The sequence below is a fragment of the Fringilla coelebs genome (genome assembly GCF_963513975.1).
Source record: "Fringilla coelebs genome assembly, chromosome: 17".
Taxonomy (NCBI): Eukaryota; Metazoa; Chordata; class Aves; order Passeriformes; family Fringillidae; genus Fringilla; species Fringilla coelebs.
Genome location: NC_140043.1, coordinates 8,508,398 through 8,526,599, shown reverse-complemented (window position 1 = coordinate 8,526,599; position 18,202 = coordinate 8,508,398). Strand labels below are relative to the sequence as shown.

Here is an 18,202-nt window from a genome sequence, read left to right as displayed (position 1 = left end):
ACTGCTTTTTAATGTGTAGAACAGCTAAAGTGACCAGAACATTGAATGACCATCCTTTAGTTTAGAGGACTGAAACATTCTTCAGCCAAATGTTACCCACAGAAATTATTTTACTGAGTGTCTCTCTCTTAACTTTGCTCTTTGAGACTGAAGACTTGCAAGGATGGTTGCAATCCAGGAACTGTAAACACAGATCAGTTAACCTAAATAAGAATGGAAATGTCTTGAAGTCATTTAAGCATGCTGAAGAGGAGAAGAGAGGGTAATAACATTAAGCAGGAGTCATCAATAACTAATATTAAGACAAATTAAATCATTCAGGTGCTGCCCCCTCCCTTTCGTACGTTTTACCGTGAAAAGCAACTCGCCCATTTTGCTGCCTTCAGCACTTTACCCCTGCAGACTAAAAATGCATTCCCAGTAAGAGTTCTCAAAATAAAAAGCAAATCCTTTAAATGAAAATTTAAGTTTATTTTGAAATTTTTAAGTCATTTCTATCAATTTAGACACAGTTTGACATTATCAGATCATTTACAGTGATTCATGGATAAAAGATTTGGCTTTTACATTCAAATGTTAAATACTTCAAAATAGCTTTGTCTTGTTACTTCCAAACCAGAAACACTAAAGAGCATTTTATTTTGCCTTTCAACCATCTTTGTTAATTAACAGACTTTTGATATCTGCTGTAGTTGAAGGGGAACGTGCAAAACACCAAAGGAATTATTTTGTTTGAACGAAGTGAGTACCTTAATTACAGTTCCAGATTTAAGACTCATTCCTTGTAGCATCAAAAGGCAGTGCTAAGAAGAAAGACGTGATTTATTTTTAAAAAATATATTTTCCTTAGGTAGACTGCAGAATCTGACTGAGTTAAAAGCCTCTTTTATGAAGACAAAAAGGTCTTGCTATCCCATGTTAACATCATTCAGTCTTACAGTTTAGGAAGTTTTGTCCAGTTCTCATAATTATTTTGGAAACTATTATAAAATTTCATCTCTATTCCTAACACAATCCTTGTATTAGTGTTTAACAACAAACTTCAATTTATCTACCAGACTTAATTGTGTTGATTTTATTGCTTACTATAGTTTATTTTCTTACTCTCTAGCACTAATTTGAAATTGGATAAACAAAAAACATTTGCAGGGAAGAGATTTGACCAATTTGCCCATTCTGGCAAGGAGGGTGTCCCTCAAGCACGTGCACCATAATTAACTGTTCCAAAGTGAATTCCAGCCTGCTGCTCTCCAAGGACAGCCTCCCTACCAAACATCTGAAAAGTTCAAAACTCCTCCAGTTTGTAAAAACACGAGCTCCAAAGCCCTGTGAAAAAAGCTTATACATTTTAGACCTATACATTCTTGAGACTACAACAATATACTGGCAAGGGGAATCTCACAGGAAGGTACTCAAACAGCTCCAATTCCTTTGCACACACCTCAGCATTACAGGCTGCTGCAGCTGCCTTAAGTCAGCAAGCAGCACCGTGGAAGATCTGGGACAGCAGGAGCTTTCTCCTATAATCAAACCTTTGTAATATTAAAATTTGGGGCAGGGGGGGAAAGCACAGATTTCATTTTGTGAAAAGAAAATGCTTCTTAAATCTGACAAAACAAATTTTGTCCCCCACCTTTATTTTCACCATCTGATGGATCAGCAGCAGCAGTGTGCCAGGAATGCTGTTATTGCCTGATTCCAGAAGTCTGCTGCATTTCAAGCACAGGCACATTCCCTGCTCAAGGTACACACAGCAGCAGGTGTGAAAGGTCTGTTAGATTACAACTTAGAAGCCATATAAGAAGCACAAATGCAATCCTAATCTTCCCTGCTGACAAAGTCTATTAACCCACTTAATCCACAGGAATGATGATATGTAGCTCAATTAAACAAGTGTATTCATAAGCCTTCACAGGATACAGAAAACTCAGTTCTGTCCCCTGATGCTGTTTTCAAGTTTGTTTTATTCACTCTTTTGGATGACTGTAAATAAGTGTTTCCACTATGGAAAAGAAAGTTAGCACAGTACATTTTCATGACTGGGGAATGAATTTTTCTGAAGACACCTTCTAAAGGGCAAAAGCCTAGAAAAAAGAATGTGAATGTTGAATGCAGTTCCATATAAAGTCCCTTGTAAAAATTAAAAAAATAACCAAACCAAAAAAAAAAAAAAAAAAAAAAAAAGAGAAAAAAAAGAAAAAAGTAAAGGAAAAACTGCAAGGCCCAGGATGTTTTTATTGCTTTTCTTCAGTTTTTTCCTTGGTCTCTTTCTTCTCAGATTCCTTGCTCTCTTCCTTTACAGAAAGCTCTTCTAGTTTTTCAGCAACTTTATCAGCACTATCATTTTTGTCTGTGCCTGCTAAAAGATTGGTTAGGAAAAGTATTACATACAAGCAGTAATGGATTGGACAAAAAATAAAGATATGCTTCACTGACCACTGGAGTGACTCATTCCATTTCTTTTCCTCTGGTAATTACTTCAGATGTCAGATTTCAAGAAATACCAGACATATACACCAATCACTACACAAGGGCTTAATCACAGGGACTGAGGAATATGTAGCACCTGGCCAGCTGTGCTGCTACCAATAAAGTACCCAGATAAGCCCTTAGTTTCTTGGCATCTTAACCAAAAAAACCAAAGTCAAGTTCCCCAGTTTGAAATTAGGGCATAGAAATTCCTATGACTGGAAAACTCCAATCTAAGTATCTTGAAGAATGCTGACTGCAGACCACTGGTAATCTGTACTTAAGGAAGACAGAAATGTTTATTTTATTTACATGGTAACATACCTCATCACAAAGACAATTCTATAGGAAAGTGCAATAATCTGTTACAGACTTGTGAACAACCTCACACACACTAACAACTATGAAAAACATTAAATATTATACTTGCATGATTATACATTTGCAAAATTTGGGAAAGGGACCTGGAAGGAAGAAAGAGCACTGTGGTTGCAGTGTTCACAGCTCATTTGTTTACAATAAGCCATAAATATTTCCTTGACAGCCATTCCAAAGCAGCCATGTCCCAACAGCAACTGTAACAGCCTTCCACAGGAAGGAAGGCCATCGTCACTCCTGTGAGCTCTTACTCTCGCAGACAGAAAAGCACCTGAACTGAAGGCTGCAGTTCAGCACAGAGTGAGTCTGCTGGAACACAACACTCCAGGGTACTGGAACCACTCACACAGCTCAGAAACGTGGCACCAAATGCACTGAGACTACCTTACCTTTCTTTGCTGTCTTGCCTACTTCATTCCTGCATTCTTCAAATTTTGCCTTGAATTTCTGTGCATCTGTTTCAGAGAAGATAAAATATTTTTTCATTACTTTTACTGCCTTACAACATTGAATACTTCTAATCTTGAAGAAAGATACCCTAGGGGAAGCTTTGTGTAAACAAAATTTGTAGAGACTTATGAAGTAATCTAGTAAATCATACAAGACGTAAAATTCTTCAATCACATCTTTGTGCAAAAGCAATTCATCTTCTTCAGCAAGTTACTAAAGCAGCTTATTTTGCAAAATATTCAAAATGTAATGCCAGCAGGAGCTGTTTTGTAGTCATTGCAAGTCCCAGCTGTCTGTAGCCTAAAGGAATAGGAATATGATGTCAGAGACTGCTAATACAACTATATGCAAAGGACTGAAGATTAGCTTGCAACTGCTATCCTTGCCAGCTACACTTCCACAACCTGACCATAACTGGGAGTCCTTAGCATCAGCAAAGGAAGATAATGCCTGTTTCACCAGCACAGCATTCAGACTGTACCTGAGGGCTACTCCTCACTGCAAGAGCCAGCAATGCATAATCTTCATTACCTTCTGGTCTAAGCCACCACTTGATTCAACAACCATTCCAAGCAGCTGATCAAATTCCAATAATGTCTCTACACAAGTAATACAAGCAATAAGGGACTGGGCAAAGAGCTTCCTGACACCTCAATTACCGAGGCAGTACTAGCCTGGCATCCCAGGCTGGTCTGGCTGACCACAGGAGGTCACTGTTGCCCTACAGGAATTCTGAAGGCACTTAGTAACTAGTCCAGGAAGTGTTTGTATAGATTCCTTTTTCAGCATCTCAAACAGGAGAGACACCTGAAGGACAAAGTTAGGTCTGTTCACCCGTCATCTGCTCAGTCAGTACTGCACTGCAAAGGGCAAACAGGAAGAAAGGACTACTCCCTCAAGACACAGCATTCAATAAGCTGAACAGCCTCTACCAGAAAGAGGGAAAGACTTTTCAGAGATTAGCAAATAGTTGCCCCTTCACTTCCACTTGATCATGAAGCAAACACTAAGCAGGTGGACCAGAAAGGTTTATTTGGCTAAACAAAAAAATACATTGGAGACTTAAGGCAAGGGAAAAATGCAAGATATACTAAGTTCTTTCCTGATGTAGTCCAATCCATTAAGCTTTAAAAAATTCAACCACTTTATGATTCATCTAGCATGTAAGGAGAAAAGGAGGCTACCACACTAAACTTGTGTGGCAAATTGTAAAGCAAGAAATGCAAAACTTTTTCATTTTGCTCCTTTAAAAAAAAACAAACCCAACCCAACAACAAAACAACACAACATAAACCCCCTCTGCCTCCAAACACTTCTTTGATTCAATACTAAGAGATCCATTATTAGAGGTACTTTTCTGGTACTCAGTGTAGTCACTCCAGAAAAACCCACCAACTAGTATGATGAGTATGACTCGCACTTTTCACTAAGTGTTCTATTTAATCAAAGAAGATACCACATACTTCATTAAAAAAAACCAACCTGGATATTCTGCTAATACAGAAGGACCAGAAATATCAGGTCAGGATTTCCTTGTTTCTAATGCAAAAATCTAATCTTAACTACAACTGAGCACCTGAATTACATGAAAGTAAGCTGTATGTGTGTCTCTTAACTGCCTGTAGTTTTATTCTAATTGGCATAGCACTTACATGAAATGGCTTAGCTTAAGTAAGTGCCTAGGGCAGAAACTGTACCCATATTACTGCAGACCTAATTACTACACTGTTTGTCAACAGATATGGTAAAGTGATTAACAGACTCTCTCAGATAAAGCATTAATTAGCTAACACTACCACACAGGGGTGAAATACAGCACATCTCCAACAATGGTTTAGAGCAGCATTTAGACAAGCAGGGTAACATAACAGTTTCCAATCAGTGTAAGTTCAGTGCCAGTGCACTCACTCTCTGCGTTTAGAAATCGGATTGCCAGAAGTTCGGGCTTGGGGCATTCATCTGCAAAGTCAGCATGTGTGTTCCAGACCCACGCCCTGTCGCTCCCAGCATTGGGCTTCAGCTCCATTAAGGGTGTGACTGAAAGGAAAGAATTAAAAGATGTACAGAGCACAATAGCAAATGTTTTCCACACCAGCCTCCATAAATCTCAGTAAAAATGGGCTGTGATGGTTACATAAAGCACTTGATACAGAATTACTTTGGGATAAATACAAGAAAGCGGTGTTCAGATGTATTTTTCCTTACATTGTCAAATAAAATTATGCAAAGCCATTACTGTGTGAGAGGATGCTGGATTCACTAATGTTAGGAAAAAGAGTTGGATTCAATTTTTGCTTAAAACAGATGATTGTGATACTAAGAGATGCAGTCACTGAGCACTGCAGTACAGACAAATGATTTAGAAGGAAAAGGCATCCAGACAGACAAACAACACCCATTCTTCTTCTGCACACCAAAACTACTACCAAAATTAATCATCAGGTTAATTACCTCTCCCATCAGTTTAAAGCTGTACTACAAGATATTACAGAATTCTGTGGTGCTGCTAAGTGTACACATTGTCTTCTTAATCTATTTGTTCCCTCCCAGTAAATGGGGCCCTGTCCCTCCAAGACACTGCAATTACCTCACCTGACTGACTGGAGAAGTTGAAATGTTACTTCCCACAATACCTTAAGACTTTTTACATTACAGACATGCAAAGTCTAAGCAGGGCTTTTTTCCTCCTTGGGCCCTGTCTAGTTCAGGAAAATCTGAAGAGTCTACTCCCTTCCCTGCATTTTTAACATCTAGAGATCAAAAATTAAGAGACTGCTTTTGTCTGACTGTGAGTCAGCAAAAATTCAATAAACAAATCCATATGGAGAGCAGCTTTTCCAGGCAAAAAAACCTGAAAAACTTTTGACAAGAATACTATAAATTCATTAATTCTGTTTTCCTATGTGCAACATTTACTTCCCTAAACAAAAGGTTTATTCCTGCTGGTATGTGGCATTATTGAGGTTTGCATTAAGCTACTTCTTATTTCAAGTTATCTAAATGTAATGTAACTCCACAGAACACTATAGATTCCTCATTAAAAAATCTGAGTATCAGCAAAGCAAGCAAAGTATCACAAACTGGTCTACTTGTTGCAAGTTGTGCTGACTTTCAAGTCTGTCTTGCTCTTTAATGGTTTTTTTTTAATTCAAAGAGGATTCTTTTTTGAATGAGTCAGCCCAATATAACACATTCATTTCAATTTATTTCACAAGCAGAGAAAGGCAGACTCAGATTTGCTTAGCACCTCAGAATCTCTTTTCTGATGGTTAAGGATTGGTTTTGGAAATTCAGACATTTAGCTCAAAGTAGTAAATTATTACATCATGGTTTTTCTCCCTCTTTTACAAAAGCAAGCCAGCATACATTAAATTCTTAGCAGTTTTAAGGCCTAATTGTTCTACACTTTATTAATCATTAAAATAAAGCACACACACACTGAAAGCAATCACGTAATGCCTGTCTATCACAGTTAAATTTTAAAGTGACTTTTGTTAGACTTACAGCACTATCAAACTCTTAGGAAAAACCTCCAGCTTCCTTCCATTAATAAAAATAACCCCTCATGGTTTTTGATGCCTGAAGCCTTGTATGAAGAGCAAGAAACAACCATACTTAAATTCTACAAGCTTATTTTTTAAATCAAGAATAAGTATAGAAATGTATAACATACTGTAATGGTTTGCACAGATTTTTAGGGTTTTATCCCTCCTCATGAGGAGGCGAATGGTTCCCTTCTCCTTGTGTTTCAGGAGTTTCACATCACCAGTTCCTCGTTCTTTCCATTCTGGAAGATCATTCTCAGATGCAAACCGGAAGAGCTTCGCTCGCCTTGGAGAACAGAAAATTTAATTAGCCTGCCTGCATTAAAACACCACATCTGACCAAACAGCACAGTTCTTTTTAAAAGCCACACATAAGAAAGAAACAATTCCTTTAATAAGATCCCCTGTTCTGCTTCAATATACACATTCAGAAACTGATATGATAAATTAAAATAGAATAATAAAATATTAGGAATTATGTAATAATTGTACTAAAATTCAACAGGTTCTGGACACTCTTAGGGGATGATAAACATATTTGGTGTAGGCAAACCTTTTTCAGGTAGCTAATTCACAGGTTTTTCTATTGCAACCACACTACCTGTGAGAAACTGACCATCACTTTAGCTATTATCAGAATCTGTACAAGGAGAACTGAAATCTTCCAGATGAGCAAAACCATTCTGTGATTAAGCAAAAGCATAATTTTTAAAACCTGTTTCAAGCCAGCACATCAGGGATCAAATTCAAAATGCTTCTTAAGCCTTTAGACTACATTTTTCTTCAGGCAGATCAAGCCATCCTGAGCTGACAATAAGCATAATCTAAGGATAAACTGTGTTGAAGACAACAGGCAGGAACTGCCACAAATGCCCCAATGCTGCAGCTGTTGCTTTTATAATTTCAGTAACCTTGTACATCACCCTTTACCCAGGGATGCATGGCAGCAACATCATATACATCTCATTTCCTTCCTCCCAAGACAGCTGTTTCACATTCTATGATCACAATTTCAATAATTATTACTCAAGTTGTTGTCTTCTTTTATGCAAACAATGCTAAAGCCAGATTCACGTTATCAGCTCCCTTCTGTGGTTCCAGACTTCATTTTCTAGGGGCAACACCAATGACCCCCCCCCCCCCAATCTCTGCCATCACAGTGCAGACCAACCAAGTCAGCCTTCATACAGAGACTGCTGCAAGTTATGCAGTTTTTATAAACACTGCTAAGTTTAAGCCTAATGAACATTCAGATAATAGTGAAAAGTATTCTACTCACATCTTGAAGAGCTCTTCCTCATCCTCCTCCAGAGTTTTTATTTCTTGCTCTGGAAGGGAAACTATGGGTTCAAACTGAGGATCATGGTTAGAGTCATCTGCATTTTCAGTAGAAGTATCATGCTCCTCGTGTGCTTCCTGAGGAGGAAAAAAGAAAACACAAACTTGCTATGCACCCCAACCCTGGAGTACTCACATCTGCCTTTAAAACATTTATGATTTTCAGCAATTAGAGCCTAATAACTGTAATATCCCATAAAAGTAAAGAAATATGATTATACCTGAAAACAAATGACTTCCAAGTCAACATACAGGCACACTAAGAAACAAAAAGGTGCTCATGCAGTGCTAGGTGTTTTAATCCTACCACTCATGAATTGTGCAGAAGTTTGGCCTTGGAGTAATAGCTCTGAGTTATGGAAAAATAATTTCATCAACAGTTTTTCCTATGTAATGTGTTTTATGCTACTAACACCCTACTATTTCTTAGTGCCTAATGACCTGTTGTTAATGGGAAAATTAGAAAAAAACCCACACAGCATCCACCTAACCCAGCTTAAGGGACATACTGCATCCCGAGTTCACCATTCTGTCTTATGTATTAGAATCACCCACACTCAACACAATCAAAGATACTTTGAGGCACAGCTGTAATGGTCATAACATAATTTAGGTGTCTTGCTTTAAGACTCCTCAAGAACTTTAGGTTACAGGTAAATGGCCAAAATAATACTTCCTATTGAATTTGTTTAGGAATCTGTCAGAGCATTCATTAGGCTTAAGAATGGTTTTTACTACCATGACTAGTAGGTAAATGATAAACATCTCTAGTACTTCATACATATGGACTGCTAAGAAGCACTCAGCACACAAGCCTAGGAGGGACATTCATATGCAAGTTTAACAAAGCCACAGAGCAGCTATCTCAGGTCTAGAGAACTGATTTGTGTTTAGGTTTTTTTTGTTGCTGCTGAAGCAACAGAAAGGAAAAACAGTCTACACATACAAGACATTTAAATAATATTTTTACTTTACAAATGGAAGAGTCCCCCCTTACAGGCTCTAGCCACAATGTCCTTTACAGAGCAGGTATACAACATGTGTGCATAAAGCAACAGAAATAAAGCAGTCTATTTTTACTAAACAGCAAACAAGAGAAAAAAGAGTGGGGCAAGGGAAAACTAGATAAAAAAGTGGTGCAAAATAAACTCTAGTTGTATCAACAACGTCACACAAACTATGGCCAATTTTATATCCCCAGCGTTCCAGCAAAAAAAGCGAGAAAGGAATAACGTCACATCTGTTTCAAAAAAAAAGGGAAATGTTAGCCAAACTTTTATACATTGTATTAATGTGTGCAAGTAGCACATCCCGCATGGTAATTCATCACGCGTTCTGCGCCTGAGCAAATAATTACACAGACCATGAGACATGCACAATTCACAGCAGCCACAGGCGAGAACGTGGATCCCGTTATCACGACACGATCCCGCCCTGCCGCGATAGAAAGCACGTGAGCAACTGGTGCGGCACGAGGGGTCCGGCCAGCGGCCCGGGGGAGGGGCGGAAAGAGGAGGAGAAGAAAGGAGGGAAACGGGGAGAAAGACTACCCGAAAGATCCCGGGTCGCCCGAGCTCCCTCATGCCGGGGAACGGCCAAGGCGGGTGCAGGGGCCGCTCCGAGCGGCCACACGTGCCCGGAGCTGCCGCAAAACCCAGGCCCAGCGGGCGCGGCCACTCCAGCCCCCAGCAAGGCCCAGCCTCCGTCCCCCCCGGGCCCTGCTCGACCTCGGCTCCCCCCGCCCGGGCCCCACCTGTTTCCGTTACTCTCCCACCCCGGCCCTCGGTGCCGCCCTCGCCCCCGCGCCGTTCCCGGCCCGGCCGCCGGCCCGCGGCCGCCCCTCACCGCCGTGTCCGCCATGGGCCCGGTCGCCGCGCTCCGCTCGCCGCTTCCTGCCGCGCGCCCCGCCCGCCTTTACCTCATTCCCGCAGCCCGCGCCGCGCCGCCGCAAGGCTCGATGGGAAACGCCCGCTCCCCCTCAGCCCCGCGCCCCGCCCCCGGCGCGGGCAGAGCACCGCCCGCCCCGGCCCCATCACACCGATCCCCCCATGGGTCCTCGGAATTGGCTCCGGTACCGGCCCTGTCACCGACCCCCGGTACCGACCGCCGGCGCGGCCCCTCCGTCCCCCGAGAAGCGTTTTTGTTGTCCCGTTTCCCAGGCGCTTTTCCCATCATCCCCCGCGCCATGGCGGCGACGGCCCGCGTCCCGGCCCAAGATGGCGTCCGCATGAGGGAAGGGGTGATGTGTGAGCTGCTGTTTTTAATGTGTTTAAGGGCCGCGGGTGCTTTCGGGCGCGAGGAGAGGCAGCGCTGAGGGGCAGCGCTTAAAAAACAACCAGATCGTTCCTCTGCTGTCATTCTCATCGCAAGCGGCCCGTCCGTGAGGCTACGGCCCCGCCCCGGGAGGTGCGCGGGGTGGCTGAGGGGGTGGCGGGACCATGGCGGAGGAAGGCGAGCGCTGCGACCCCGACCGCGATGCGGCTCCTGTGGCGGAGGCTGGAGATGGGGCTGAGCCGGACAGCCAGGCCGGGGAAGACCCCGCGGAGAGCCCCGACGTATACAGATACATTAAGGGAGACTTGTTCACCTCCGAGATTTATAAAGTAGAAATACAGAACCTGCCCAAATACATTGGGTTTAATGATGTGAAAAAGTTCCTTGCCAAGTACGGGCTCAATCCGCACAAGATAAAACTCTTCGGGAAGCAGACGTTCGCCTTCGTGACGTTCAAGAGCGAGGAGGAGCGGGACAAGGCCATGCGGGTGCTGCACGGCGCGCTCTGGAAGAGCCGCCACCTCAGCGTGCGCCTGGCCAAGCCCAAGGCAGACCCCATCGCCAAGAAGAGGAAGCAAGAAGAGGATTCGGAGGAGGGAGAGGCGAAGCGTCCGGCTCCCTCCGGAGAGGAGCCCCTGAGCAAGCGCATCGCGGATGTGGTGACCCCGCTGTGGAACGTGCCCTACGAGGCGCAGCTGGCCCAGAAGAAGCAGGAGTGCGAACAAGTGCTGCAGAAGCTGACAAAGTAATTCCTGTTTGTAACGTAATGTGTACAAGACTTGGCCTTGTGATGGGATGTAGCTAAAATTCACACCAATTGGTACCTCTAAACTGAAGTGAGTTAGAGGTAGGTCAAAACTCGGATCCCCTCTCAAAGTAATTATAAGATAATCTGCGATGCTACAGCTTAAAAGCTGTTCCATCTGACAAAACTTGCTATTGATGTTCTTGGTCACCTTCAAAAGATTGCTTAGTGAAGGGGAATTGGTTTTAAAGTCTGTTGTTCCATAAGCAGAAGGATGTTTGTGCCCGTAAAAAAATGGCATTGTCACATAGTGTAAGAGAGAATCAGTCTGTAGAGATGGCAAATTACTACTAGGATTTTTCTCAAAATCCCCTCAAAATTTTATGCCTGGTCTTTGAAGATCAAAGTATCACTTCTGTCTCTTGCTATCGACAAATTTATCATGCATGGGTGCATTGATAACCCCAGTGCATAACCATAATGCAACCATTTAACCCTTAGTTTTTCAGGTTACAGATCTTACAAAGATGGAGAGGGTTTGCCTGTTAAAAAAATCTGGAAGAAACACTCTTCCACGTGATCACCTGGTTCTTTTTTGTGCCCTATACAGAAAAGAAGTCTTGTGCAACTCTTGACCTCAATATTTCTAAATGTGTGCTTTCCATTTTTTGTTTCTGGTTTGGGCAGGGAAATAGGAAATAACAACAGAGCTTTATTACCCTGGTTGTTCCTGCAGAAGCAGAAGTTTAATAAATTATGTTGCCCAATGGAGGGAGTGAAAGCATCACCCTTGCAGGTAATGTAATCTCAGGTAAAGTGTGGAAGAGGGTTAATGAGCAGAGGGTTATGTTCATTATTTGGTCTTGAGAAGACAGTGGACAAACTGAGTATTTGACTTGTTTTGCAATAAATGATGAATTTGAGATGTTGTTGTCTTTCATGTAAATACTGTGTGGAAATATTAACAGGAAGCAGAAAAATTGATAACTGGAGATTATAACTTTAAAATGAATATGCTGTCTTTGTAAGCCTGTGTTGTAAGCTAATACATTCCTCAACAGAGGAATTTTGCTTATTAAATAACAAGATTTACTAATACTTTCTCATTATTACTGTTAGTTCACACACATCAAAATCCATCAGTATTGTCCATATGAGCTTAATGTCCTATGTCCATTTTCAAATGCATTTAACCACATGGGTTTTTTTTTCAGGAGAAACTTGGCATGTACAAATAAATGCTGTGTAAATATCTTACATAACTTTATTTTAAATCTAGACTGAATATCGCAACAAATGTGAGTTCTTGATTGGGATTGGTGTAAATCAAGAAGACAAAACTGTGGGTTGTCGTCTTGGCAAATATAAGGGTGGTACATGTGCTGTAGTGGAGCCATTTGATACTATTCACATTCCTGCTATTGCCAAAAAAGTAGTAAAAGCTTTCCAAGACTACATAAGGTGAGCATAAGTAAAATGAGTTATCCATAAAGGTTTTGATATCTTAATCAAAAATATTTATAAATTTAATTAGTGTTTGTTCTGAGCTTTGAGATCTAAGACATACCAGTCTCACATTTTAGCAATTCTTTGTTTCTGCCTTCTGCCTGCATCATGGGGAGTTTTGCCCTTGCTCCTGCTCGCTGCTCAGAGATGGGCTCAGGTACCAGCTGAATACAGCTTCATTGCAAGCAAAGGGATGTGTAAGTCTGCAGTGAAAGTGTGTGTTACTCAGGGGCTTCTTCCACTAACTGTAAAGAAGCACTCAGAAAAACACTTCTGAAAAGAGGAATTAATTAACCAAGGTCCATTGTTTTCTTGGATGAGAATAATCATCCTACAGAAAGGAATAAACCAGAAGCTGCACATTTAAATAAGAGTACTTTTTTAGAAAAAGGGATACCTTCTTTAAAAAGCAGTTAAATGCACAAAAACAGAACCTCAGAAGAATCAGGAAGATGGAAGATTTGAACTTGGTCTGAAGCAGAGAAGCTAATGAAAGCATTATAAAAAATGGCATTCTCTGAATGCAGTGAGAAGCTGCCTCTTACCTCTGTAATTTTGCATGGGTTAAAACAGGCAAGAGGGACAGGTTATTTTGCTTTAGGAGGTACTATCCATTAGTCTTTCTTAGTCGGAAGTCATTTCTTGTTTGACAAATGAATGTACCCCCTTTTTGTACTCAGCATTTTTTTCCATCACTTCATTTGATTCAATGAACTGTTTAATGTTACACAAAGAAAGAATTCTCTGTGGAAGTGACGGAGCTTCTGCACCTTGCAGGTCAACTCCTTACTCGGTGTACAGCCCCGAAACCTACGAGGGGCACTGGAAGCAGCTCACGGTCCGCACCAGCCGCCATGGCCACATCATGGCCATTGCTTATTTCAATCCTCAGGTATTTCACTTGATAGGTAATGGGCAGCCCAGGCTCAGCTTTAGAACCACTTAAATTTGATTTTATGAATTGTGCATGCAAAACAGAAATAGAAGAATTACTTGGTGTGGTTTAACTTGCTACACTGCTCTAGTTCTATTTAGACTAATCTGATACGTGGAAATGAACAAGTAATATTCTTATGTAAAGCATACACTAAATTATATCTTGAAGACACTAAAATGATTATTCTCCCTTCTTTCACATGAAAACTTCAGAAATTGAGTAAAGAAGAACTAGCTGACCTGAAAATCTCTCTGGCAAAATACTTCACAGAAGGGATGGGAAAGAGCAGTGGTGTTACTTCCCTGTACTTTGTGGAGGAAGGACAGAGGTGAGCAAGTTGACTTTCCTTTGGGGGATTTTGGTGGTGTCTGGATTTTTGATGTTTGCAAATTTCATAGCATTTTTTGTCTACTTCATAGAAGTAGTAGCCGTTATTACTAATTTGTTTAAGTTACTCACCTTTGCCACAAGAGACTCATGGAATTTCCCATTCTCTGGCTAAAGGCAGCAAGAATTTCAGTGAGTGAACCCACTGGCCATTGCTGGCTATTACGCTATAGAAGTGTTTACTGCAGTAGATGAATGTTTGTTGTTATCGAGTAACTTCTGCTTTTCTTCCCTATTCATGTGAATTTTTCAATCTCCCCATCCTCCATGGAGCACAAGGCTGACACCATCTTCATCTAGAGATGGTGGAGGTCCTTGCACACTCTGAGACATTAATGGCCAAGGGAGTCTCCAAGAGCAGATGATAAATGTTACTGCCAAGGATGTAGCACTGCAGTTTTTAGGATGATTACAGCTTTGGTAAAGATTGTAGCAAACATGTTTGTCTTCTTTTTTGGTTTTGATTCCCCCTCTATTTTGTCTCCCCATTCCTCCCCTACCCCCAGGAAATCTCCCAATCTAGAAGACTTGCCTTTGGAGCACGTGGCTGGTGATAAGTACATATATGAAGAACTCCTTGGCCTAAAATTTAGAATTTCTCCTCATGCATTTTTTCAAGTAAGGATGATGTGAAGCTGCTCATTTAATTGAATCTGCATGAATGCTCTGGAGCCTGACTAATGCTGTGGAACAAGATGTTACATACCTAGAAATTTAACCTTTTATATACTTGGTGTGATTAAATAGCAGGAAGTGTTATGTTTGGCTGTAAAAGCAGTTGATGTTAGCTTGATGGGAGCATATTGAAAACAACTTTTTCCATTTACTAGTTCATTTTAATTTTCCTCCTCTTTCATGGCAGCCTTTGGTAATACTGAACATGCAATAATACAGTTCAAGAGTCTTGTATTACTAATCTTTGTTGGCTCTTCCAAAACTTATTTCTGCCCTTTCAGCACTTTGTGTTTTTAGCATATAATGATTTATTTATTAGAAACCAGGAAACAGGCTTTACTATGACTCATTAAAACATATTTACTGTTTATGAAGAAGTAGATCTATTGGAAACTTAATTTCCCAGGTGAACACACAAGCTGCAGAAGTGTTGTACACTGCCATTGGGGAATGGGCACAGCTGAGCCAAGAGAGCACCGTGCTGGACATCTGTTGTGGGACAGGAACCATTGGAATTTCTTTAGCAAAGGTTGGCAGTTTCTCTTCCTGGATAGAAACTACTTTTTACCTGTTTTTAATTGTGGCTACAAGGGAAGAAAATACTAATGTATGTGAAATGCAACAGATTATATCGTAATTTTTTAAATTAATTTGTAATTGAGCTGCATGCAGCTGCTTTACCACATCATTATGAAAGTTCATCCTTATGTTGAGCAGCCTAGGTAGGAGTTAAAGTCCCTGTTAATTGCTGATGTTATGAAAATTGTTTAAATTCACACATACAGACCACAGAGGGAACTTTTTCCTTTGATTCTACAGAGAGTGAAGAAGGTAATTGGAATTGAGCTCTGTCAGGAAGCTGTGCAGGATGCCAAAGCAAATGCCCAGATTAATGGTGAGTTAAGCTGAAATGCTGAAGCCTTTGTTTGGTACGGAGTAGTTGCAGCCAGTTGTTCTTTACCTTATCTTAGCAGCCTGGAATTACATGTTGTTGATAGCAATCTTGTCCCGTTTAAACACTTAACCACTTGAAAACAAACACCTTGTTAGCCCATGAGATCAATTTTCCAGTTGACCGGCTTTTTTTTAAATTGAAAAGTAAAACATTTATTTGAGTGCAGAAATGAAATGAAACCACAGCTACCCTCCCAAAGAAAACATTAACATAGCTGGTGTTTGTGGGCTTTTGCTTTAGTCCAGATAGTGGAAGATGCTCTAGTTACTGTTGTTTGAATGGTCTGAAGCCAACAGTGATTGTTTAAATTACACTGGGTAGACTAAACAATTGGGAGTTTCTGAGGCATCAAAACTTAATATCCAAGGTAAAGAACTGAAAGCTGCTTTGACTAGACAAGTACACCAGTAACATCTTTTTTTTTCTTACAGAACTGAATAATATTGAATTTTACTGTGGGAAGGCAGAAGATATTGTTCCTTCCCTGATGAATGTTTTAGCTCCTCAGAATCTGATCACAATTGTAGATCCACCCCGAGCAGGGCTGCGTAAGTTCACCAGGGTTTAAGCCTGTTCTCTTAATGGGTGTTGGGTGGGAAGCCAAAGAAAACACCATTGGGATAAATTAAGTGGAGGCTTCAGGTATAGCTTGGAGCAACATTGCAGGAGTTTTGTTCATGCTGAGTATAACCTGGCATTTTTCTGTGAGGCTCTTGCTGCACACAGAACCAGTAAACTGCTGTTGTGGTTTTGATCATCTAGATTCCAAGGTAATTCTCGCCCTTAGAAGAGCTGAACATCTGAAGAAACTCATTTATGTCTCCTGCAATCCCAGAGCTGCAATGAATAACTTTGTGGAGTGAGTGTTTCTTGCATTAAATTGACTTACTAAATGCAGTAAGAAGAAAACAATGTTTTTTGAGGAGGGGGTACCATTGCTAGATTTTTATTTGCAAGCCATGTTCCTTGAGACTTACCTTTCACCAGAAACAGCTGGGAGCTGCAGCAGCTGGCTTGGAATAGTACTGCCCAATACACAAGTCATAACACAAATATTGGGGGTAGTGAATAAGCCTGTCATGGAATTGAGGCTTGGGGAAGAAAAACCTCTTTGAGAAGAGCAGCAGGGATGAGCAGTGTACTGACAATTCAATTCTTCCTGCTCTTCTTTCCCTTCCCCATCAAGCCTGTGCCGGGCCCCTTCCAACAGGGTGAAAGGAGCCTCGTTCCGGCCCGTGAGAGCCATGGCTGTGGATCTGTTCCCTCAGACCAGGCACTGTGAGTTACTGATCTTCTTTGAGAGGGTGGAATACGCCAATGGCAGCTCTGCAGCAGCAGCAGCACCTGCTGCCAGCGAGATCCCAGCAACAGCCTGTGGCACCAAGGGCATGGATGGCATCAGCCCAGCAGCCAGCGAGGGGAGCCAGGCAGCTGCTGGCCATGGGAACTGCAGTCCAAGAGGGGGCTCACCTTAACTCCTGAGAGACTTCATAGAAACTGCTTTTGCTTTTTAACAGCATCAGCAAGATCACTTCTGTAACATCCAGGTAATAAATCTCTGTACAACAGAGTAATTGCAAGGCTTCCAACTTATTTCATCATCCTAATTTGAATTAAGTTTCATTATTGTAGATTCCCAGAAGGGTTTGTGTTGTAAGGGACGTTAATGATCATCTCCTAACCACCCCTTTGCCATGAGCGGGGACACCTTCCACTTCCAGAGACAGGATGTTACATACAATTAGCCCAAATCCTGCTTTTCTCTTCCTGCCTAGATACATACATATATTTATATACAGACACCCATAATGCCCAGAGCAGATCATCTTGCTTGACCTACCTGTCAGTACTTCATCATGCTCTGCCCCCTTTCAAAACTGCTGTGTTTTTTCAGTATGCAAGTTCAGATTAACCCTTTCAAAAATAATTTACTTGCTAAATATTAGGAAGTAACAAACTCAGTCTAATAAAAATGCTACACTTTCCATAGTTGAAGTCAGTCCTACTCTTAAGACTGTAGCAGCACTGGCAAGACAATAAAGGCTGTAAGTTCCCTACAGCATACTGCTAAAGCTGAGAGGATTTTGCTCCAGGCAGGCCCTCACCACTGAAAACTGAACTGTACCAACACCAGCACCTTCCACTGCACTGCCAGTGCATCTGAGCTCCACCAGACGCTCTCCAGTCAGGATTCACTGCAGCCAGAGGCTGAGCAGCTGCCATTAAAGGACTGTGATCCACACTACAGAACAGACAGCAACACTGGTAGAAGGAGTGACCATCCTAAATCTCAACTTCTAATGTACATTTAATATGGCCTATCAACAACAAAAGAATTCTCCTACTGCCCATGCTGTGCTGATACTACACCTTTCCAGGGTTTGGTACCTGCACCCAAAACCAGCACTTTGAGTTGTAACATTTCCAATCTTGCCACAGTTTAAGTAAAAATACAAATCTCAATTCAAACAAAGGTAACTTCATTTCATTCCACGTCTTTAACCATGTATACATTCAATTCCTCACTGAAAACATAATTCAGT

At 41.3% G+C, this 18,202-nt stretch overlaps 2 protein-coding genes across 3 annotated transcripts; one reads left to right on the top strand and one right to left on the bottom strand.

The window, feature by feature from the left end:
- Positions 1-2,101: 2,101 nt before the first annotated feature.
- Positions 2,102-10,125, bottom strand: RANBP1 (RAN binding protein 1). Of its 2 annotated transcripts, none has more exons than XM_084216975.1 (6): positions 10,026-10,125; positions 8,122-8,258; positions 6,971-7,128; positions 5,206-5,334; positions 3,237-3,302; positions 2,102-2,359 (listed from the first exon to the last, which is right to left on the bottom strand). In XM_084216975.1, the coding sequence occupies exons 1-6, from the start codon at positions 10,038-10,040 to the stop codon at positions 2,235-2,237; spliced, it is 630 nt and encodes a 209-aa protein (XP_084073101.1). In that variant the 5' UTR covers positions 10,041-10,125; the 3' UTR covers positions 2,102-2,234. The 2 variants fall into 2 exon arrangements, with proteins under 2 accessions (XP_084073101.1, XP_084073102.1); XM_084216976.1 differs by having other exon boundaries at positions 2,102-2,356.
- A 145-nt stretch (positions 10,126-10,270) lies between these two features.
- Positions 10,271-17,229, top strand: TRMT2A (tRNA methyltransferase 2 homolog A). Its single transcript, XM_084216974.1, has 11 exons — positions 10,271-11,199; positions 11,887-11,995; positions 12,479-12,660; positions 13,483-13,597; positions 13,855-13,970; positions 14,536-14,647; positions 15,111-15,233; positions 15,524-15,599; positions 16,091-16,207; positions 16,422-16,518; positions 16,846-17,229. Exons 1-11 carry the CDS (start codon positions 10,619-10,621, stop codon positions 17,132-17,134), a joined length of 1,917 nt encoding a protein of 638 aa, XP_084073100.1. The 5' UTR covers positions 10,271-10,618; the 3' UTR covers positions 17,135-17,229.
- Positions 17,230-18,202: the final 973 nt, after the last annotated feature.